General features: G+C 39.2%; 1 protein-coding gene across 4 annotated transcripts in view; it reads right to left on the reverse strand.

Annotated features, from left to right (window-relative positions):
• RAMP3 (receptor activity modifying protein 3) overlaps nucleotides 1–25,502 on the reverse strand; it is a 51,264-nt gene that overhangs the window by 12,133 nt on the left and 13,629 nt on the right. For 3 of the 4 annotated variants that reach the window (XM_050892485.1, XM_050892488.1, XM_050892487.1), the window contains exons 2-3: nucleotides 23,354–23,383; nucleotides 20,561–20,693 (exon numbers count right to left, since the gene is read on the reverse strand). In XM_050892485.1, coding sequence (XP_050748442.1) covers nucleotides 20,561–20,693; nucleotides 23,354–23,383 — 163 coding nt within the window. The remainder of the gene's footprint in view (nucleotides 1–20,560; nucleotides 20,694–23,353; nucleotides 23,384–25,502) is intronic. The other variant, XM_050892486.1, reaches the window with a different exon arrangement.

A 25,502-nucleotide genomic window follows, 5' to 3' on the forward strand; every position in this document is an offset into this window, starting at 1 on the left:
AAGTCAGGAAATAAATAATTCCATTTAACAATAGACCAGACATTTGAGTTCAGCTCAGCCACACAAAAAGAAATCTCAGTGTTCCTTATATACATGGAACCAGGAATGTTCTTAAGAGACCAATAGCATTTATCAGCCCTAAAGAAGCTGATCTTTCAGAATAAACTCAGGGCACTGATTCCAGTCTTAAATACAGAAAAACACATAGACACCTGATGATAGTTTCCTCCCTAGTGAGAGGCAAATTTTTGCTCCTGGCAATGCTTGTGCACCAGGCTTGCTGTCACCTATGGAATCTCGTCATCATTAATTCATCTGTGACTACTCATCACTTCTCCAGGTACTGCAAAAAGGGAACGTGGTCCTTGACAGACGAAAAGCAGGTTTTGTACTTGCTCATGGGTAGCTAGGTTCTTCTGTTTTCAAAACATCTGTCAGACTTCTCACAAGATCTGTTTTGTAAGCCTGTTTTCCTAAGAGTATATGAAGTACTGCCGTGGTGGGTGTTACCAACTGATACTGTTTTCTACTCTCTCCAAGTGCTATTCGCTTCCCCCCCCGCTCCCCCAATGCAGAAGCAAGCTTTGCTTTTGGAAAGACATACTGTGCTGCTAGCTTTAAAGTAAGCAAAATGATGCATGGGAGCAGCTTAAAAGACAGAAACCTGCATGAGCAGAGTAGAGTTTGCAGTTTGCCTGAGGGTCTGCTTAAGAGTCAACTCTCTTGAATAACTAAGTCTCAACAGCAAAACAAATGCATACAAAACCACAAAGACACCTTCCCTAACATTTTGGTCCCCAGCAAAACTCCTGCCAATTTGCAAAAAAAAAAGATGTTCTCCTTTCCATCAAGCTCTACAGCAAGGAACTAGCCCCTAATCCTTTAAGAATTAATCCTACTATTAAACCAAACATATTAATCCTGCTATTATTAGTTTATTTCAGAATGTAGATTAAAATCCAGATGAGTATGGATATTAACTGCTTTACTGGGAAAAGCAATGTGGCAGTGGTTACTGCTAAGCTGCACCAATGTTCTGCTAAACTTAGGTCTAACAAAATGTAGTGTTCCTATAGGAACAGAGTTCCTCCTCCAGCCAAATCACTGAACACACTGAAAAATCCTAACCCTCAAATTCAGCAACAGGAAAAACAAAATTACAGCTAAACCACAGACCTAGAATGGAATTCCTCAACAGTAATGTTTTATTGCTATTTAAATCATCACTTCCAGATCCAGACAAAGGAGGTGGTGTTTTTTATGTTTTTTATGGCAGTAAAAAAGCCTCCCTGTAAACAGCCCACATAATGTTGCCAAAGAACTCCTACCTTCAACAGCATAAATTGGCAAGGGACTGAACTGTATTAATCTGGCCAAGCAGCAACATGATCCTTTCTCACTAATCATTCCCTAGAAATAACTTAGGTAACTCTAACACAGCAACTTTCCCTGCAATTATAATTTTGGTTATGGACAACATTAGTCCATAACTTTTATTCCTATGGTAAATGAGTCACAAATAAAAAGATGCTGTTTCAATCTGTAGATCAGTTTATACTTGAGCCACTAAACCAATGCAGTGCCATACAATTATACCACAGTAACTTTCAATTAGACAGTCTGAATATTAGAAACAGTTTAGCCTTATCTACATGCACCTCAGAACAAGCCCATGTATCTCATTTTTGCAGACTGCTTTGCTCACCTCCATTCTCCTTTGGAGTGGACTGGTATTGTTCCCACCTACCTGGTTTTAAAGGCAGGCAGTTGAGCTGACATTACACTGCAGCTGGTGCTGGAGCTTTTATGTGGACACGTCCACTGCAAGACTCCTTTTCTTCTGAAACTCAAACCTCAGGTCCCTACTCAACTCCAAAAGCAATAATTCATACAAATGAGAAGAAAACCTGTTTGCTCTCATTTGAAGAATGGGGATCTCATTTGAAGAACTGTAGCCAACAGTGAACATCACATCTTACTAGTAAACATATTTTCATGCTTTTGCAAAGTGAGTTGTGTTTTCAGTGCTACTTGGAAATGAAGAATAGCAAGTGCTATGGTAAGTGCCCTTGTTGATCTAATCCTATCCCATTTATATTCAAAGCAATATCACTGAAAAGTCTAAGGAATGCCATAGCAACATTTGTACAAGATTACTGAACTTTGTTGTTCCAAGATTTCTATAGCCCCTCCAGCTTCTTTCAAGAAAAACAAAGCTGAATGTAAATTAATCTAACAACCGAGGGAAAGGGCGTTCGACACGTTCCTTCATATCTTCAAGTAAGCAGAGTCAGAGATAACAAAATTAAAGGACCTGAACAATGTCCGTGAAGGCTAAATTTTGAGTTCTTATTGTTACAAAATAGATGTTTTCCTTCCTGGAGTATTCTGACTGCACAAAGCACTATCTGTGTGTAGAAAACCTCAGCTGTGTCAAGTTTACATATCGGCTGGTGACTCTGCATCCTCAAATACCACCACCCCAATCACAAATGAACTCTTACACTCGCCACTTATTTCCTGCTCAGCATTGCTCTTTACCTCCCAGCTGAAATGGCGTAACAGGTGGCTGTGGACTTCCATGCACCAACAGATATTTGCTTGCAAACAGTCAGTAGAGAACAAAAAATACAACTTAACAGTGTGTTGAAAGGAGAAATTGTACAAAAGCACAAGATAGCGCAGAGAACTTAACTGCATTAAACATCCTAAGTGAGGACAGTTATCTTGATACAAGGGCATTATACTGTACAGTTCAATACTGTTCAACAGTGATTCTTCTTTAAGAAAAACAAACAAAAACACACTTCCCCCCAAAATCAGCTTAATTAATTCATATTAGACTATTACTTTGAAGCAGAATGGGTCTGAATGCTAAATTTTGTAAAAGCACTAAGTACTTCCAAACCTGAGTAACATAACGTTTTTTGATGAAAAGAAGTTTTTCATAAGGACAGTTCTCTCAAAAAAATTATGTTCTAGCTGTATTTTGCTGTCTCTAGAATGGGAAAATTTTATCAGTAGAAAATACCTTCAGTACATGCAAGCAATAAATTTTCAGTTTAGCAGCAAGGACATTACATAGAATTGTTATTTTATTTGAAGTATCACATGCTGCCATTTTGTTAGACACATCTCTAATGAAGGGGAATTACAACAGCCAATACATAGAACAAGTTACAGGGAACAGAATTGCTGCAGAAGTCTGTTCTTTCACTTAACATTTAACAGTCTCCAACCACTGAATACTTTTCATGGGGAGCAGATAACACATTTCTGCTTGGCATGACTTAAAAGAAAAGCTCTTCTGCCAGTGAACCAAACCTCTTTCAGAGACCTGAAGGGACTGCTGCTAGAAAACAACTTTTTTGCTCACGTGATCTACATGACCTTCTTTCAGTTTGTACGGGGATAAAAGACTGCTTCAACTGATGATTAATGTCCCCCTAAAAATTAAAATGACAAAATAGGTCCATATCAGTTGTCATCAGTTTTCCTGTCTTATTTATCAGGTGGGTACATTTTCTTTAATCTTCCTTTTCTCAACAACATACCTGTAGAAGCCCTTATTATTCTTCACATCCCTTGCCAAATTCAGCTCCAACCTGCCTTAGCTTTCCTGATCACATCCCTACACATCTGGGCAACATCCCTATATTCTTCCCAGGATACACATCCCTGGTTCCACTGCCTGTGCATTTCCTTCTTACACTTCCATTTGACCAGGAGGTCCTTACTCAGCCATGCTGGTCTCCTGCCTTCCTTGCCTGATTTCTTACACATAGGAATGGAGAGATCTTGTGCTCTAAGTAAAATGTCCTTAAAGAGCTGCCAGCTCTGTTCTGCTCCTTTATCCCTGAGGGCAGTTTCCCAGGGCATCCCATCCACTAATTCCTTAAACAACTGAAAGTTTGCTCTCCTAAAATTCAGGGTCCTGACTCTACCCTTCACCTGGCCCATATCCCTCAAGATCATGAATTCCACCAGGGCATGATCACTGCAGCCCAGGCTGCCACCAATCTTGACCTCTCACATGAACATTTCCCAGTCTGTTTCCTTGTGAGCAGTGGTACAATCAGAGCGGCTACGGAGATGGCAGCAGGGGCAACACTCTGTTAAGCAAAAAGCAAGGGATGCAATTCTCTTTTCAGAGAAAACAGAGTAAATCAAGAGTTGCTTTAGAAAGGCACTCAAGCTACTGCCTGTTTCAACAGCCTCCTAAGTATTCACATCTCCTGAAAGGCTGAGGAGGTGCATCCACTTTAGGTTCTTTTTCTTCTACAGTTGAATAGATCCTCAAGATAATGATGCATTTCAGACCTTCACATGCACACCTGCAATGCTGACATGCAAATAATATAAAAATAAATACCAGAATCTTTACAGAACCACATAGGGTTTGCTTCCAAAGAGATGTTTTAATGTGGCTGTTTATCTCCCCCTTTTTAGTTTGCTTTCCAAGACCCATGAAATGCTGAGTGGTTGCATCAGTGTGTCTATGTCTAGCCCCTTAATCCTAAACTCTAACATCCGCAGTTTGGATAGAGCTTCCGAACAACTCTGTCAAGAATTAAGGCCTGTGTTTCCAGCGCTCATCAAACACCTTGTCCACTACTCCTTAGTTTCTCTTGTCCCTGTTGTCTGGTGCAAGCTTGGCAACACTTTCTATGTAACACAGCGACTTCTAAAGCCATGTTGGGGCCCATGACTATCAAGCCACTGTCCAGCGCCCTCCAAGGGGCAAGAAGGTCTCCTGCTCTGAGGCCACACAACCGTAGATGCAGAAGAGGGTCTGTTGCTCTGAGGCCACACACAGAGGTACTGAGACTAAACCAGAGACCTAACCCTCAACTATCATAGTTGCTCCTGTAGTCAAGTAGAATGAGTGGAAGCAGAGGTCAGCTCAGTTAGTAAGAGGAGAAGAAGCTCCTCCTGAGAGGGGGAGAAAGGAAGAATCAGAAGAGGCAGCCTGTTCTGCAGCAGAACAGGAGAGGAAAGATAGAAATCATAAAAGAGGCAAAAACTATCTTGTTCTTATCCATGACCAAGCTCCGAGACAGGCAAAAAGATTTCACCCATCAGCCAGGTGAGCAAATTTCTACCTGGTTGCTCTGATGCTGGGAATGTAAGAGTGAACTACTTACAGCTCGGTGCTCCCATGTAACATCAGAACATCCAGGGAGAGATGCAATGTACATTTGGGCTCAAGATCGAAGAGTGGACCTAACCACTGAAGCCAGGTTATTCATGAATGTGAAACACGCACCATAATCAAGCGAGCCACACGAGTAAAGCCTCTCTGGTACAAAGGATGGTGGCTACAATATCAGTAAGGGAAGACCTCACAGATTGATTATATCACACTGCCACAAACCCACCAAGGCAAACATCATCTGCTTACCATGGTAGAAGTAACAACCGGATGGTTGGAAACATACCCTGTAACCCAAACCACTGCCCAAAACCCAATCCTAGGCCTTGAAAAGCAAGTTCTGTGGCAACACGGCACCCCAGAAAGAACTGTCAGACAATGCGACTCATTTCCAAAACAACCTCATCAGCACCTGGGCAAAGGAACATGGCACTGATTGGGTGTACCACATTCCCTATCACACACCAGCCACTGGAAAGACTGAAAGATACAATGGATTGTCAAAGACCATACTGAAAGGATGGGAGCTGGGACATATAAGCAGCAGGATGCAAATTTAGCAGAAGTCACTTGGCTAGTTAATACCAGAGGATCAGGTAACTGACATGGCCCGGCCCAAACAAAACCCTTGCATATTGTAGGAGGTAAAGTCCCTGTAATGCATGTGGGGAACTGGCTGGGAAAGACAGCATGGCTTGCTTCTCCCTTGGGAAAAGGCAAACCTGTTCATGGGATTGCTTTTGCTCAAGGACCCAGTACACTTGGTGGGTAATGCAGGAGGATGGGGAAATCCAATGGGTACCTCAAGGAGATCTAACCTTGGGGGAAAATAACCCATGATATGAGTTGTATATTTTAGGAAGAACCACAGCAGGAATCACCTAAAGCAACAGAGAAAGAGCCTTGCAAAAGCTGAACAAGTGCAGCAGTGACCTAACCTGAGCTGATTTTGACATCCAGTAACTCAACACAACATGCCTCTCCCATTCAGAGTGACCACCATAACAGAGAGAACTCAAGTCATGGACTAAATGAACTCAGTGGACATGTTATGGACATATTATGGACCTTGCACAGGGATGACCCATAGACTAAGGGAATGAAATCTGTGTATAAATCAAAGGACGGGAAGGGGTCTGGTGGCTAATGAGGATGTATTGCATAGTGTAGTTCTCGAGCAGGATATAAATGGTTTGGGATAAGGGGTGGAGATTGTACTGGGCCTGGCTAGGATAGAGTTAATTTTCTTCATAGCAGGTCATATGGTGCTGTGGTTTAGAATTTTGACCAAAACAGTACTGATAACACACTAATGCTCTAGCTTTTGCTGACCAGTGTTTGCACAGCATCAAGGCCTTCTCTGTTTCTCACTCTGCCCCGACAGTGAATAGACTGGTGGGTGCGCAATAGGCTGGGAGGGGACACAAGTGGGTAGATGACCTGAACTAACCAAAGAGATATTCCATACCATATAACATCATGCTCAGCAATAAAAGTGAAAAGATGGGGTTTTAGGGGGGGTTAGCCATCTTTTTGCTTGGGAACTGTCTGGGCATTGGTCTGCTCAGGGGAAGTGGTGAGTGATTGCCTTTGCATCACTTATTTTCTTTTATTTTATTTTATTTTCTTCTCTCTCTTTCCACTTACCCTTCACTTTTTAAAGAATTTATTTTTTAATTTGTTTTATCTTGACCCCCAAGTTTTCTTGTTTTTTTCCTTTCTTTCCTCTTTCCCTGCCCCACTGGAGTGCAGGGGAGGAGAAGTGAGCGAGCAGCTATGTGATGCTTAGCTGCCCACCAGGGTTAACCCACAACAACCCATGATATCTTTAATATAAATTTTCCCCTCTGGTTCAAAGTAGTATCTGAATTCTGAGTATTTTCTTTAGAAAAATTTTTTTAAGTTTCCAAAAACATATATGCATGAGACACCTCATATTTTAAGTACAAGAACTGGAAAACAGAGGAAAGGCAAACAAAAATGAGGTATGATTCTGAAATTAACAGGGTTAATGTGTGACAATTCCTGCCAGCTGCACAATTAAAATATCACCTAGGTGAGAATACAATTGGCCAGACAACATACTAGGGAACACCTTGGCCTTACAGATGTGTACTCTCTACCAGACCACACACATACCTGTCAAGTGACATCTGTTGACTACAAGTAGCACGAATCATTACATACCTACCCCTTACAGACAAACAAATCAGGCTTGTGTTCCTGTAAGAGAAATGTAAACTTTAACATTTCTTACTTACGGATCAAGTTTCAAACTTTTTGTCAAGTTGGTCAACTAGTGAAAGCCCTTCATCTTCTTGGGCTTCTTATGAAAGGACACAGCATGTTTCTGGGGCAAGCATTCAAACACATCACATGTTTTTGTGTTGCTATACTCATCAGTATTTAAAATTTTACATCTAAAATTTTAATCCTTGTACTAGAACATGTGAAGGGAATCAGGAAGTACTCCAAAATTCAGACCCAAGTGATCAGACCGTGTTTTGATTTCTAGGAAATACTTCTCAGTTCTGAAAATCACAGATGCACAATCTCTGCTGCCTCATCTGCTTTTTCTCTATTACAATCAGCTATTTCTCTATCCAATTCAGATTATTTCACAATATGTCAAGGCAAAGGCAAAACCAGACTAAGATCTGGTATTTTTTCTTTCCCATCAGCTTTGCCTCTCCCTTCAGTTTCATTAAGAAAACCATTAGCATTTTCTAGTGCATATCCTCCTTCAAAGGCCAAGCATGATGGAGATGAGAGCCCTAAGAAGCTAATAACACCTTCTGAAGGTGCGTTCCCACTATTTCTTATCAGGTTAGATTTCAAAGCAAACTTAGCATACTTAGAAACTAGGCTGCCTTTACAGTCAGTGGAGACAGTGGAATAATTATAGGGCATGATGTATATGATATCTTTTAAGATACCTTCCTTAAGTTTCTACTGACTAGGAGGGGAGTCCAGGACAACTAGTACATTGAACAGATGAATCCCACACCTGTTCTGTGTAGCAAAAACAAAATCACAAAAAAAGCAAGTTAGTCAAGAATTACACTCAAATATGCCACTGTCAGTGATGGAGAAACATGCAACCAATATGCTATCCTTGTATCTACCTAAGCTCAACTCCTTCCCAAAAGCATTACCATCAGAGTCACCATTGGTTTGCACAATTTTGCCTCCAGTCAGCCCGAGTGCAAATGCTCTTGGTGCACGCAGGTATTCAGGTTAGTCACTAGCATCAGTCATCTGTTGAGGCAATATTGCTTTCTCCCAAACACATCAGTCACTTTGTTTCATTCACCTTGTAAAGTTTGCTACGAATAATGGTTTATTTGTCACCACTTTTCTCAAAATGTTCCAACTCCATGCTAAAACCATTATTCCACCACTGCTTCCAAAATCAAACACTTAGCCAGCTTCAGACCAATCCTCCAACAACCAGGGAAGAGCCAGAGTCAGGAGGGAAGAGCCAGTCCCTAGCCCAGAGCTGCTCTGAGCTAGTCATTCACAGCTCACTCTCTGTATCGTTTCAGCAGCTCAAGCCTTTTCTTTCCATCTAGATGAACCAAGCTGACATGCAAGCAGAGAAAATGTGGCTCTAATCCAGATCAGTACTACACAGCTGGGCCTCCAGACAGCTATTCAAAACAGGCACCTGTGAACATAGTCATTTTTCTGACCAGCAGACAAAAACTCACAGGGAAAGAAATAACAGAAGAGCCCTCCTCATTCATTCCAGCTTACATCTACAAACAACTGCTTTGGATTTCATTTTTAAGAGGATATTAGAGGATATTAGAGTGTCATCTGCTGAGTGGAAGCTGTTATTAGATTCCACTTAGTCCAAAGCAGCACAAGCCTTTTATAACACCACAGCATCATTTTCTTACATTGGAAACAGGGGAGAGAAATATCTGATGATATCCAGCTGTGAAATAGAAATCACAAGTCAACCAGGTTTACACTTTGAGAAACACCCACTGCAGCACGTGCACAGAGTGAAAAATAAATAAAATAAAAAAAAAATTAATCTGCTTCTAAGTTGAAGTTTCCACCATAATTTCCATACCCCTCCTTACTTAACTTTTATGAGCACGCCAAGAATGTAAATTTTTTTCTGATTATTTATGGAAAATGGGTTTTATATACACCGATAAAATTTCTGTAATTACAAAATCCATTGGCTTTGGGAGGAGAGTGGCAGTTGTTTTCTGTTCCAAGCAGAACACAAATAATGGGAGTCAAAAATCAGGCAACTAATTACAGATCTTAAACTTCAGATCATGTCAACTACTGGACTAGTTAACGAACAAGTGATTTTTTCAGTTTTGAATAATAAACATATTCTTTAAAATAGCAATTTGTTCATGGACAGTTCACAAATGAGACCAAAATTGATGAAAAATTAACCACAGAATCAAACAGTAAAAACATTAGAAAAGAATTTAAGGTATAGCGTAAAGATCTGATTGGGGAAGAGCCTTGTATAGAAAAGTCCTGCTTAACTACTATTCAAGTACATGATTATGTTTTAACATGACTTTGACGGTACAACCTGTACATCATAGAATGTGGATTTTTTCCTTTCTTACATCTTCCCCTCTTACTCGTGGAGGTAAAGACACATGCCCTCTCCTTAAGTAACTTCTTGTTGTGCTTCGTGGCTTCCAGAGTCTGTTCTGACATCTCATACAGACAAAAGAAGCAAGTGGTAGACCTGAAGGGCCTTACTCCTTCTCCACAACTCTTTATGGAAGACTTGAGTGTTGCAACACTCCCTGGAATTGCTTAAGGACAAGCCAGCAGCCTCCTAAGCAGGTGCAAAAAATACTGTGTCGGGAGATTTTGGACGACGTTCAGTAAGACTGGCTGCAGATCAGAAGCAGGGGAACCCAGCATCTTGAGAGTGTCACCTGAGAGAGGCAGCTGGGTCTCAGCTCCTGGCTCTGCTAAGTTTACTCAACTACTTCTTGGGTCCTGCTAAGCTCTACCTTAATTTGAGAAAGAACAGTGTAATATGGCACATCACCTGTGAAAGATTACAAACCCTTGCCATAAGAAAACTATTATGGTGTCTGTTAATTTTAAGCACTGTGACTAGCCAAGCAGTGGGTTTACTTTCTGAGCCTTTATCTAATTCCTCTTTGGATGACGAAAACAGTTACTTATTTTCACACTGATGGTAAAAAAACTATTTTTTTCCTTGCATAGCAATAGTCAAAGTAGGAGCAATCTTACATTTTTGTACCTATTTTTTTATAAGTAGTAACACTAATACCTTACACATGTATACTGCACGTCAGCCTAGATTAGGTATATATACTCCCCAGTAATATGATGCAAAAATCCATGATAGATTATAGTGCAATGTGATAAATCATACATAATATAGACCATCTTAAGGTCATCCTGCTTCTTAAGCTACCTTCTTGCAGATGAAAGTCAGACTCAGGGCCTCAGTGATAACTCCCAGTCCCACAGGCTCCATAATGGAGGCAGATACAGAACCCAGTTCTAGATGCCAGAATGCTCATTTTCACATTTCTATGTCCATGTTATAATCTGATACTCACCTTAATATGAAATGGTACATTTTAGCAGTCAGTGAAATGTATGAAGGACATTTGTATACCCGAGAGAAATGTAAAACATCCCTTTCTTGAAAGCTGAAAAGAATGGTGCTCTTAATTGTTCACCTACGCACTATGCCTTGGCAACCTTTGTTCTTTCCACCCCTTATACACTCAGCTCTTATCATAGAGAAAATCTTTAATTTTACAAAGGTGCTGTACCTCTATCATTTTTCAGAAGTACCATAGTCATTTCATGCATTGCCATCAAGTTTGTCAATGCAGCTAGCAACATATATGTCTGCCCTTTGCAAGTTATACAATAGGCTGAAGAAGGTGACTAATCTCCTTAAGAGTGCAGAACACTGCATTTCTTGTCTTGGAACTACTTTCCAACATTGAATTCTATACTGTTTTGCAAAGATAAATAGAAATGCTAAAGCCTTGTCAATTAACCATGCAAAACACTTTTTTTAAAGTATCGTTATATAATGAACTTCCATAATTGAAACAAGACCCTGAACACAGAATGGGCAATATTAATTCATATGTTGTCATGCTTGTCAACGGTTAACCACATGACTAACACCACATGTAGCTTGAAGCAAGAGAATCTATTTTTTTGCCTCTGCTGAGTTAATCTGGGTTCTTATATGTTCGTGGCTGATCCGATTAGAAAACAAAAATGTAGAAACTGTCTTACAAACCAGAACAGAAGAACCAGAAAAGTTTGTATTAAGTATTCATTTTCATAACACTTTTATCTTCTTTTCATTTTCACTGCCTCTAAAAACATACTGTCCACGATATTTGCATTGTGTAATTGATACCAGTCTATCAGTTATGTCATATTATTCTACCACCAAGTAACTTTAGACAGAAATCTTATGTATTGCTTATTTTGAAATACAACCTTTAATAATAAGCTCCATGAAGACTGTTTTCTATTGCTGATCTTGCCACAGTAAAATTCAAAGAGGGCACAAAAGGTATTGAAAGGGCTTATCAGCTGACAGTCATGAGATTTAACAGCGGAGTGCTTTCTAATATCACCTCTAAATTGCTTACATTATTTTTTGCAAGTGACTTTACTCATTAGGATCATTATATTCTTACATCTTGAACTATTTGTTAATTGACTTGGTAAAGTAAGCACTGACATACCAATCCCACCTTGTGAGTGCAAGATACCAGCCATTAGTCCGATGCATCTACTGCAGTACACATCAATTTGACTCACAGCACCCTTGCTAAAATATTGTAACTGGTGTCTTCTGGTGACCTTAACTTCACCAGTGTTGAAAACTCTTTCAGAACTTTAAGAAGAAATTATCGATATTTACTTTGGTGACCTTTTGGCAAATGCCAGATTTCACTCTCTTTTTGAAAACAATGACTCATGACAAATAAATGTAACAGATGTCAAAACTTGTTGAAAAAAGCCCTTGAAAAACTGAAATCTGATATTAAAAATTGAAGAGTTTTCAGCTATTGGTAATGAAAAGGTCCTTTTTTTCCTACTTAGCAGCAGGCTCAGAAGATCTTTCTCTTTTCTCACACTGATAGTCAGAACTTTCACAAAGATTTGCAAAATTCTTTGAACAACAGGAAGGTCTGAGCTCTTAAAAACCTTGAAAAGATGGAGAATGGGCTGCAAAAGCACACTGTTTTGGCATGATACAGTCATCATCATTTTCTCAACGGCAGACCCAGAGTCTCCAGTGGTTTAACAAGAAAGAAACAGTTATTCTTGATGAAGAACAAACTCCAGTCATTTCCTCTTCTCCCCATTCCTCAGCACTGGTATCTCTGAGTTGAGGCTTTTGTAGACTGTGATTACAACATGTGTTGTGGTATGAATAACAAATAAAATTGTTTTAGTTCACCAAATCTGAGCTCTTGGAAGTTTGTGTATTTAATTCAGCAGCCTCCTAAAAGATTGGCCAATTTCTCCTTATCCTGTTCATTCAACCCATTTACTGGTTTCAAGGAAGCTCTTCAAAGCAAGGTTTTCTTTGCAAAAAGCAAGATTTTTCAGTGTCTAAAACAAAAACCCAAGAAATCTCATCAGATGAAAAGCTGATAAGGATTTGCTAGTTTGTAGCACAGCTATTTCTATAATATGCTGCAGAACAAAGTGATGGCTTTGCATTTATAAGCAAAATGATCTACAGGTCTTCACAGAATTCATAAATGCCAGTGTCCTTAATACATCATTAAAATTCAGAAGTCATACTTAGAATAATTCATTAAAAATTTGATGTTCATGGATGTTTTTCACCACCTCTCTGCATCGTGTAAGGTGGCCGCAGCAGACACAGATTTAGGAGTGCACTGCTGTAACTTTGCACTAAAGAGAGAAAAAATATTAGAAATGGGTGTCCAAAGCCATAAGCCTATTCAGTCCCTCATCTGGAATTATCAAATATAGATTTCATTTTCACAGCCATGAATTGTATAAAATGTCTTCCCCTCTCCTATGTAGTAAAGGAGGAAAATTATAACTACATTAAGTAATCATCTTTCAGCCTCTGCATCTATCAGGAGCAAAGCAATTATGTGGTAATGGAGTATTCTTGCCTCATGTGGAATCCTGGTCTCTGAATTCAAACTAACCGCTTTATTCACATTCATCAGGACATACTCTTATCTACACAATATAAAACAAAGCTAATATATTTCATATGAAAGTAATGGAGATTCACCTGAAATGCAGTTCCTCTTAAAGATATTCTAACATAGCCTCATTCAGGGACAAGCTGTGCCTTTGCATTAACTTCACAGCAACTTTGTGGCTAGAACAGCAGATCCCAAACAGCAGATGAATGTACACATTTTCAGCACAGCCCTGCATCTGGCAATCTGGTGAGACTTTATAAACCGTAGGCTTCTTTTATTTCCAATTTTTTAAATAATAGATAGCAAACATTATTATTTCTGCAATGAAAAATTGCTATTGTCAGCTACCAGCATGATGGTAACACAACTGCTCAACTATGACATTCTTTTTCATTGTTTCACTTGCTCGCACCTAACTGATTTATAAGCTGCTTTTCTTTTTGCTTTTGAAAAGAAAGGCATGAGTCACAGAAGGAAAATAATAGGTTCTTGGGGGTAATTATTACCAGCCTGGTTTTGCCACTGCTGCTGTGACCTCTAGGAGTTTTTAGAAGGATTTTTAAATTCAAAATTACTGTACATTTTGATATGTGAAGAGGTGAAAGAAATACACAGGTAGAAAGGACGAAATATCAGTATCATCTGCATTTCACTGAGAGCTTAAAAAAAACATAGCAACTGTATCTGTATGCAATGCCCAAAGGAAGACCATCCTATTAAAGAAGAAAATGTTAGCATCTACCACAGCAGTCCTTGTTTTTCTATACTGCACCAAACACTTAATGGTAAGTAAATCACACTGACATGAGGCCACATAAAGTGCAGGTTTCTTCAACCTTCCTTCACTGAGACCCTAAGCTGACAAAGAAAATTTTCTTCTACAAAATCTCGAGTGACAAAACTGGGAGGGGTTACAGCAGGCTAAATAAGGAATTTTGGTTCCCTTCCCCAGTAAATCTTCGGGGAAAAAAGGGAAATACTCTTCAGACACATACAGAACTTTACATGAACACATTGCGGAAGATAACCTGGAGACCAGGCAACAATACAGTGAGCTTTTGTTGTGCAAGAACATTTGTGATTTGCAGCATTTTACCATTACTTTGTCCAAGATAAAGCATAACCAACGTACTAGTCTGTCTACCGGGATATAATTCCTAACACAAATACAGACACAAACACCCCTACATGGCACAACTGAGGAAGAGTGGGACTCCCTTTAATCAGTACTATTCTGGATCTAAAATCACATGTGTGCTGGCCAATCAAAGGTCCAGCTCCAGGCAGCCTCAGTTTGTCTTTCATGCGAGAAAATCACATGCAAAAATCCAGAATTGAGGCTTTCCTGATAACGTTGAAAAGAATGAAACAAAGGTGTCCATTTTCTAATTGTGAGACATGTTACTGTGGGAACGAATTAGCTCACGCGAATCAGTGCCTCATCTTAGCTGCAAAACAAACCCAGTGGTTTGTCTGAGATTTTCACAGTACATTCCTCTTCTACAGATGTTTTGACATTAGCAGCTGGATGCAATCACCGATCAGCATCTAGATCAGACTTCCTGCAGCAGTCAATGGGGAAGTGAAAAAAAACTTACACAACCAACCAAGAAAATGACTCAAGTTTGGAGGGCTCTTACATACACACTCAGCCAGCAGAGGTTATTACCTCCAAGCTTTAAGAACTGGGGGCATATAATTTCATCTTGGCTTGCATATGTTTCTTCCACAGTCTGTTTTCCCGTTGATCTTAATGTCATCTTTTTTTTTTTAATATTTTACTATGTTTCTTTGAAAACTAGGCACTTTTATGATTAGTTTAGTTTAGTTTAGTCGGGCCAAATTGTAACAGGCAAAATTCTCACTGACTTTAAAATTGAGCAACAGCTTTAGGATTATTTTTCCAGAAGATTAGATCAAATTTGGCTCTAGTCATACACATCTTTTTTCCTTAATTCCTTTTTCAAATCTTCAACATCTGTACAGAACATGGGTGGACTCCTTCGTCATCTTCAATGGGACTGAAGCCTACTGCTTCTGTTTATAGAATTCATTTTTGATGTAAAGGGTTCTGGGAAAACTACACTGAGGCTGTACAGAAAATAAAATGGTTGTTCAGCGTGGAGACAGAACTTGGACCATGCTCACAGCAAAGCAGGGAATTCCACCAGGTACACACACACTTGCAATGAATCACCTTCAGACACATAGTTAAACAAAAATTTTGCCCTCTCCTATTCTGCTAAGGACTTAAATTTAAAACCTTGGAAAAATCAGAATTGTAACATCTTCCAGGTGCTATAGAACAGTGCCACACAGCCACTGCTTCACAGCAAATTAGGGGCTCTCTGAGCCGTGAAGACAGGCTTGATGAGGTAAAAATAAATGTAGGGATTGCAGGAAGAAGTCTGTTACAATCAATTATTTTTCTGAAACAGAAAAGCCAGATCTTACATGTGTTACATGCACTACTTTGCCAGAACTGTCTTCCAAAATACAAATTGCTGTTTCATACTCGGCCTCTCGATCCACAGCTATTCCTTGGCTGGCAAACACAGAATGATTGGCTGGGAGCTCGCAGGGTAGCAGGTATGCGACCTTATACACTTGTGAGATGATTGCTGCAACAGTAGTATTGGCTTGAAATAACAGAATGCCTTATACTGAAATAGATGACACTTGACCAGATCAAAGATAACAACCAAATCCTACATTTCAGTCCAATAGCAAATAAATGTTACTGAGGCTGGTCTGTCCCCTCAGGAAATGTTTAGAGGACTAGAAACACTGGAAATTACATATCAGCACTATCTTTTGGACATTAAGTTATCAACTGTTATTTCATTTATTGATTCAGCTAAAGAAAAGCACTCCATAGTTTGCTTTGGATCCATGAGAAATTAGTTTGGGGATGCGCTCCTTAGACAACTCCAAGCTGGCATGCCTATGTGGAGACTCAGGTTAAGAGAGGACTGTTGGAGTGACAAGATGCGTAAGGATACAACTGAGTAAGTGTGCAGCAAAAGACATGTACAAAACATGTAGGCACCCATTTGTCTTTGGTGAAAGGAAGGTCTTTGAAGGAAGATCACTTTCTGAGCTCATTTGCCATCACTATCACTAATGACATCAGAGAGAGACTGATCAGCTCTACTTAGAGACAGAAGGATGCTCTCTTCACTATATCCTTCCCTGTCCAGAGTCATGAAGCATTCTGCCCTCGTTTTGATTTCCTGATACACTTGCCTGACTGATGGCAATAGGGTCACGTTCTTTAGTGGCATCTGCTGTCCAGTGTCCCAGACATACAATGTGCATCTTCTGCCCAAAACAGGTTCCTTCTGACAGCTGAGTAAATTAAGCATCAACTCTTAACATTTCAATCAAAGAAAGGAGGTGGCCTATGACCTTCTATGTTATGGTCATCTTCGCTCTTCCAGTAGTGACCGCTTGATTATTTCTCTGTATTCTTACAGCCTAAGAATTTTTACTGCAGAAAAACTGCAAGCCCAAATGAATGATAAGGAGGTCCACATACTTCTAAACAGAGGAGGTGCTTGGTGGTATGTCAACAAAAAGAGTACGTGAATATCAGAGAGCAATGCCGTTAGCCCTATTGCTACCACTGAAAATACTTTATTTCTAGATATAACGATGTAATAAAATCAGGAAAGCTGACTGGCTTGTGCTACAGTATAGTTCAGTTTGGACAGGTTTTTTAAGTGCTGTCTTTGAATGGAATTACCGGATGCCCTTGTGAAAAAAAGTAGAGTAACTGTCTATAAGGAATGCAACACAGGATTAACCAATAGCAAAGATTAAAGTTAATCTAACAAGACTTGATACCATATACTAAGTAAAACTTTATAATTAATCAAAGCTCTTTACATATGTCTCTTTTTTGGTATGCATTGGTACTAAAGCTTTTTGCACTGACATGCCATATAGATCTGTATTTTTTACCTCTATAGTGTTTGCTCTCACAGCAGCCAATCAACCAGAAATGTATATATGGAGTCCAAAACACATTCTTATGGATTTTTCAAATTAATCTTTTGGGATTTTTGTGTGAGCAGAAAGCACATGCTTCCTTATAATCACTGTATTTCGTTCATTCATGTTTAAAGACTGAATGTTTTATCAAACTTTGTTTAAAACGTCTCAATGAAAAAAACGCATTAAAAATCAATGGTAGCCCTTGAATTAAAAATAAATGGAACTTGAAAACTGTAAAAAAGTAATTGCCATTAATGGAGGGCAGTTGCAAAAGTTTTGGCCCAATATCTTAATCAATCAAATGAGGCAAACAATTTTTGCTTAAGCATGCAAATAGCATAGCAAATGGGGAAGAAGGAGTAGAAGATGTAGGCGTAGTTACACAGACTGATTTGGATGACTTACAAATGTGGACTTACCTAAATCACATGTATTTTAACACTGGTGAATGCGAGATGATAGATCCAGAAACAAACAATATACGTCACACTTACAAGTCACTCTGAGAAGGACTTAAAATCATGTACAGCTTGTAGAGCATGTCCTCCTGGAATTACTAGGTAGCTAAGAGGGTTAATGCAATATACAAATATTTTGGCAGAAGAAAAATGCTGAATACCCAGTATGATTAGAGAAAAAAATAGGGAGCCTGTACATAATACTATGCAAACTACTGCTGGGTGAAATGTTCAATTCTAGACTGGAATCCACTCTCCAAAAGAAAAGCTGCCAAAACTTGCAAAGGGTTCAAGAAGTCTGAAATACATGCATTATCATGACAGGCTGTAAAACTTTGATCTTAATTTAGCAAAAAAGAAAAAAAAAGTGATTGAGAGGTGACTTAAAAGTGACTTGTTTGTATTTAATTGGGAAAAAAGGATTTCTGACAACAGAAGGAATTTTAATCTATCAGGGAAACACGTAAGAAGGTATAATCAGTGGGAATTGGAGTCAGGCAAACTGATGAGAAATAAGACACATTTTCCTCTGACTGTGAACAGTGAATCCTTTGGAACAATCTGTCTATAGATGTAATGGATCAATACTGATTTGATATCTTTTAAATGAAGAGCTGACCGCGACACCTTCCTATAAGATACTCACTCACTCTTACAGGGTTTAAAATAGTGACTACTGGGCAGATTGCTTGGCCTATACTATTCAACAGTGCAGATCAGATGGCCATAGGCATCTCTCTGGCCTCAAAATTACTAAAATGCTAGTAACAACACTCAGAAATGTTTGGAAAATGGGAAAGCAGAAGAGAGGAGATACCAGTGCTTGGGAGCAGGCCAAAAGCTTAACGAGCCACTGAGAACCAGCATTAGCACATTTCGGTCCCATATTTCCATAGGGGTTAGGGCTGGGAGGGACACGGACATTTGTTTAGAGACTGCTTGTTCTAGCTTGTTCAATATGAACAAGATATCAGCAAAGAACTCTGTTTTGTGATTATAATACAATTGTAATGAAGATCAAATGGAGCAAAATTACAGTGCTTCCTTCAAAATAAGTAAAACAACTTGTACCTAGATGAGTTGCAAAATTAAAATTATTCCCCCATAACATACAGATATGTGTTAAATAAATTTAGCAGTACCTCCGTTGCAAGGATTTTCTTTTCCTTTGTATAAACACGTTTCTCTGTCAGATTTGAATGCAATTTCTGCAAGCTGGATAAGACGGGCTTACCTCCTCTTGCTCTTCCCCACAGTTGGAGAGAGCTGCATGAGTGTATCTTTCACTCCAGTGCCATGAGTTTTAAGAATCTACCTTTTAAAAGGTTGCAAGATTGTAAAGTCATCTAGGGTGTGCAAATGAAAGTGCTAAGAAGGAATAGCATCTAAATTGTTAATATGCTGTCAGATTATGAAACATTATCAACAGGTGGGACATCTAAACACGGGTGTCAGCAGTAAGAGAAACATCAGGAACTGCTGCAACACCGCACAGCAGTTCAACATTTCGTTATCTGTTGTGTCTGTTGGTGATTAGCTAGTTAAAATCTTGCATAAGGTGACTGCAAAATCTTGCATCACATGAGGTGATACTAAATAGGAGACAAGACCAATGATCATATGAGACAAGAACATATCTGGGGCTAAATGACGCTGTAACAGGTGTGGTGACAGCTAGCTTGTGGCTACCCTGCGTCAGGAGCAGCCCCGGAACAGCACCAGCGCAGTTTCAAATCCAGGAATATGTTCTGCTTCAGGCTGGCTTGTACCACACCAGTGCTAATTCAGTTCAGTCTCGTTTTCTGAAGTGCTGAACACCTGCAGTTTCCTCTGATTTCAGTTGGTGTAGAGGCTACTCAACGCTTCCGAAAACCAAGCATTACGCATGAGCAGACATCCTCTGAAGAAGCAGATGCTCCACAAAGCCAAAAATACCACCAATTACACAAGCCCTGTGAGTTTCCTCCAGAGCAGAGTTTCAAGTGTGCAGCTTTATAGAGAGATGTTTAAATATCTCCAGCAGCTGCAGAACAGGAATAGGGATAAGAAAATAATAATGCCACCCTCACTACTGTCAGTCTTGCAGTATTTTAGACATCCAAACAAAACAGGTGGTGCTCACTCTCTCCATGCTATCTGGCAGGCAAGGAAACAAACTGCAGCGAGTTCAATAGGACAAATCATTTTACATTTGGACAGGACGATTTCACACAAGAGGTGGATTTCTGAAACAGTGTATGAGGAAATGTTCCTGTCGTCTTACTGAAAAAAGGAAATCAGAGGAGGGAATTGCATTGCTGCCAACAGAGAAAACAGAATAGCGTGATTCTAAAAGCATATTGCTTTAGTGGTTTCACAGAAAAAAAAAAATTACTTAAGTAACATTTGCCTAAAATGCACAGAAATATAGATTAAATATAAACACAATTGTCTGAGGTAAAAGCAATAGTAGCTAGTATTGATTAGCCCACTGGTTAGTTTTCATTAAAGTGGTCTACTTTGTGCACTCTTTGAGTTAAGAGCTGGTCTCTCTGTGTGCATGTGGCCATATTGCAGGGACTTCAGAGCTATAGCAACTGGCAACCAAATACAGGAGGGATTCAATTTATCCAGAACACAAACATTTTACATGCATTAGGGATCTATTAGGGATGTAGGTATTACAGTGTTCTTGGTATTTGAGGTCATCCTTTTTTTTAAAAGACAAACATCATTATAAGGTGAGAACTATCAAAACCAAAACTAACTCTTACATGATAAATTCTGTCAGGTTGCACCATTTTTTACTGTCCACTTTCTTCATCATCTCTTCAAAGGATTTTCCACAGGCAGGCAACTTTTCTAACATGAGAGATTCATTGCAGAGATTAGTATGTTGACGTGCACCTAGGTAAAATCAGAAAGCACCTTAAATGGCAAACATTGAAATAGAAGAAGCATGAACACATCACTCACAACTCCTTCACATAATTCTGCTTGCCACTTACATTGTTGTAAACCTAACATTCAACTCTCTAAACAATTTTAGAAAATAGATAAAATATACCTTTACATAAATTTATTAAAAACATAACTTAGTATAAAATACTGTAGGTTACCATATATAGTATCATCTTTTAGACCTAGCATAGAGGAACCTACCTAGTCACTTTTCTAATCTTACTTAGCTTCTACTCATACTAACTTACTATTGCCCATTTGCGTTTTTAGTTAAAAGCTAACTGGAGTTACTGATCATATACTTCAGTGTAGAAAGCACTTCTCAAGCTTACACAGATGCATTCCATTCAACTAACTATAGGACTGTAAATGTGCTTCAACATCAGAAACAGTTGTATATCTTACCAGCTAAAGGGCTGGAATTCCCACAGTCACAATTAACTTTTTCTTTAGTATATCCACTAAAGGAATTATCTACCATTATCAGATGTTGATGTTACAGCATACAGCTACTTGCAAAGAAAGAGTTAACCTTGACTTGAGCAAGCCTGTATCTTTTGCAACCTGTGATGGCAACTCCACAATATTTAGAGTCAAAGGTTTTTCTCATCCAGCCCATGCCTGCATTGGAATACAAAGACAGTATTTTGATATTTCTTATAAAATTAAAATTCTGAAAAAATTCTATTCAGCTAACTAAAGCATTTGATTTTGATAAGGCTGAAACATTTTGTTTTGATTAAGTAGTTAAATATGTCTTGTTTTACCTATATAAATGCCACTATTTTGAATGTTCTTCCATATACAAAATGCATACATTTTGAGGAACATTAAAAATTACCTGTAAGTATATGTATGCCAACATACTTAATACAAATGCTGAAATTAAATTAGTCAGAAACAAACCAGTGTGATTTATTCTCTTTACAGCAGCACAAATCCGAGAAAAGGATTTACCTCAACAAAACTGCAACCCCAACAAACTCGTGTGTCAGGCAACCCTCCTGAGAACTCTGGAGGAACAGCTTCTTTTAAGAATAAAGCCAAGAAGAACTGACCACTTCATTCTTTTTTAATCATAGAAAAAAGAAGTCTAAGTAGAATCAGGTCTTGCACCTTTTTCTTCTGAACCTCCGTTTTCACTGAGACCCTATTTACACCAGGGAAAGGAGGTATTTCTTTTCCTTCTATTAGTTACTTTGAAAGCAGGATCCCATCATTGCTGAAAAGAGCCAGTGATTCTAATTTTGTGGGGTGACAGACAAACATGCTGCCAGGTGAAGTGAGGTCAAAGGCGTGCAAGCCTTCACTTGATGAGAAGTCAGGCACAGCCCTCACTCTCAACAGGGCACTGTTCCTCACTGTTTAGTCCAAAAAAACCTAAGGCAAGATGACTGGTTTCAGGCTTTACATCATGACCCAGCCATCAATCAGAAACTTGAACATCTCCATTCGAAATGAGGCATGTGATTGTAAAACAGGCTCGAGTGCACATTAAGTGTCTCACTCACAAAGGAGATGGCTCCTTTGGAGCCCAGGCAGGAGTGCCTTGCAATTTAACTCCAGCTATCACAGCCGACTCCTTAGCTGGGGAAGTCACTGACTCAGTGATGCCACGTGCAGAACGAGAGACAGCCATCGCATCTGACCAAAGAAATACTTTGCTTTCACATACTTTCCAAGAGCAGCAGGCCCATTACTGGACAGCCTATGCTGCACCTGAGACCCTAAGCCTACCATTTCATACAGACCACGCGGCTGACTCACTGCGACCTGACCGTACCTCCTTCGTCATGTCTGATTGTCAGAGCTCTTAAAGCTGATGCTAAGCCTTCATCTATATCAGAAAAAAATCAGAACTACAATTAAACACCAGGGATAGAAATAGTGAAAGTTACGAAACAGGGGCAGCGTAATTTTGTCCTTGGGAAGTTAACATGATAGCATGGACCCTGCCTATTTAAGCGTTCCCGTCAATTTATCTGGCAGCTGCAGCAGTTATAATTTCCACAGCTAGATCTGCAGATGAACACTAAAGCTGGGCAGAATTCAAATCCAGATATGAAAATCGCATAGCTGGCAACTTAAATCCTGCATTGATGCTTTGACAAAAGTTAAGCAAAGCTGCCTTCCCTGGCAGGGTATTCTAAACAGCCAACTATCGCTTGATTTATAACCCTATAAATCCAACAGAATACAAGTTTCTCCTCCATTATGTCATGTGCACTGACAATTTACTTCAGCCCCTTCTCAGCAGGGTGTTTAAATGGATTTTCCATAGCCTTGGTGTTTTTGGCTGGCTCTCTTTAGAACTCCAATATTTTGCAGGGTTATAGAAAAAAGCTCTTCATTTGACAGGAACAATCTGACAGCACAAGAGTTTCTGTCTAAATCCCTAGCCAAAGGGGTTCAAAATTATGAATAATTCTACAATTTTACCATCACTATTGAGACTGACCTTTACAACATACAGCCGATGGACAAGACCAGTTGTAAAAAATGCATGACAGCTGACTAATTGAAACGAGATAGGATGGAAGCGCTTCTCAAATGGCTGTCATTAACAAAACAGAAACAGAAGTTTGAATTTTAGAAGTAAAGCTCACCTGCGAATCCAAGTGTCATTAGACCATTAACTAGGGGGGGAAAAAAAAGAGAGATGAGTTAGATACCTCCATACTATTATATAAAAGAATGAATGCAGATACAAGCAAACTTGAGCATAATTTAGGTTTCAACAGAATACTCAAAATGTCCATTCGAACATTAGTTCAGTTTTATTAAAGAGTGCGTCTGAATGGAAAAATGAACATTTAGAGAACACTATGTTTTTAAATTCCTTTTTATCTATCCTTTAAATGGCTGAGTCATGCAGACTTGTTATGGGTCTGTCCACACCACTCTTTCCTGTAGCTTCCAACATTAAGGATTAGGGACAGGGAAATTTTTACTTTAAGCTTCTTGAGGGTAAAAAGGTTGGAGAAGATAACACACTTGCTCCAAATGTAAGTGAACTGCACATTCTAAAGTGTAGAGCAAAAAAAAAAAAATCCTTTTGCTATTAAAATTAAGCAAGCACAGAATCATAAATAAATGTGTACTCTATTCATTTAGAAATGTAATGCTGTGTTTCACGGTCTCCACTTTTTGCACAGTGAAGGCATACATTTTGAAAAATATTACACTCAAAACCCATAAGCTTCTCATGTGGACATTATGTTAACACAGGTATGTCAGAAGAGCATCCAAATGGAAACACAGACTATGCCAACAGGAGTCTTCTGATCAGCAATCTGCAGTACATCCAGATGGATTAAATTAACAGAAGCCCACTGTGTTCACACAGCTTCAGCCACACTTAGGATTTTGCAAATACAGCTAAGCAGGATGCAGCTTCAATTCTTTTTGATATCCCACTGGAAAAAAAAATTGCTGACAAATCTTTATACTGTTAACCTTTCATCAGAAATTAAATGAGTAATTTCACACAGATGGGTGCCTCCTGCTCCTTGTTTATACCCTATGAATCACTCCCATAAAATGAATCAAGATATACATAGCAGAATATCAGTCCCAATCATATTGATCTAGACTGTGCGGTCACTGAGATGTGCCAAGCTCTCAAACTAAGTTAACTGCAAATTGTTGCATAGATACATCTGAGAACAATTTAGATCCTTCTAAGGAATATATTTTTCTTCCAGACAAGCATTAATCTCTGTCTTAGTTACTAAGGAGCCAGAATGTACTGAAACTGTGAAGAGCAGGAATCCATGTATCAGAAAATTGTGTTGCATCCAAACACAGAGCTAAAACTCCATTATACACTCTGATGGCTGTATCTCTTTCACAAATAGAGCACTTTTCTTTCCAGGCTATTAGCTGTTATACTAGTAAATATACTTGAGTCCCTGGGTAGGTTTTTCTTTAATCCTCACTTGAAAATGTGCCTTATCAACTGCAGAAAACTGAAGATCAAATTAAAAGCACGCACTTTATGAGGAAGCTGAACCCATCCATTCTGAGGAAACAGTCTAGCCGTACATAGGTGCCCTAGATGTTCCCCTTGAGGACCACCTCCAACTCTTATTCTATCAATACCTATCACTGATCTCTAGATCCTTCACAGTTATTGCTGCAGTAATCCCCACAAGACCACGGTGAGGCAAATAAAACAGGATTTACAATGAGACAGAACCGGTAAGAGAAAACAATGCATCCATATTTTACAGATGAGAGGCTGAGTGACTACTCCAGTGTCAGGCAGGGAAGCTGTGATAAACCAAGTACTGAATAAAGGCTCACAGGTTTCTGCTCACAAATCCCCCTGCTCACAGGAAAACGTGCTGTTTGCATTTTCTGATCTGCTTATAACAAAGTAACACAGGATGTTTTTCACTTATCCTCAACCAAAAGAGTCCAGATACCTTCAGAGAAGGGTAAAACAACAATCCAGACCACCACGTGCTATCATGCCCACCCCCCTTTGTTTTCTTTACTCCCAGATATTCAACTCATAACAAAGATTTAATCAGGAGACTACAGCTTTGTTGGCTGTGATTGATAGTTTACACAAAAAGTATGACCTTTCCAGCAGCTCTTTTAAGAAGGGGCAAGTTCAGCTTATTCTTGAAAGGTTGATGCCATCACATCTCATTAGAAGATACACAGAGGAAGCAAAGTGGGTCAGTGTTGGAAGATGTTGCCATGATCCCAAAATAAACAGTTGCCATACACTCCGACCTGAACCAACAT

Source organism: Gymnogyps californianus, chromosome 2 (genome assembly GCF_018139145.2).
Source record: "Gymnogyps californianus isolate 813 chromosome 2, ASM1813914v2, whole genome shotgun sequence".
NCBI classification, from domain to species: Eukaryota; Metazoa; Chordata; class Aves; order Accipitriformes; family Cathartidae; genus Gymnogyps; species Gymnogyps californianus.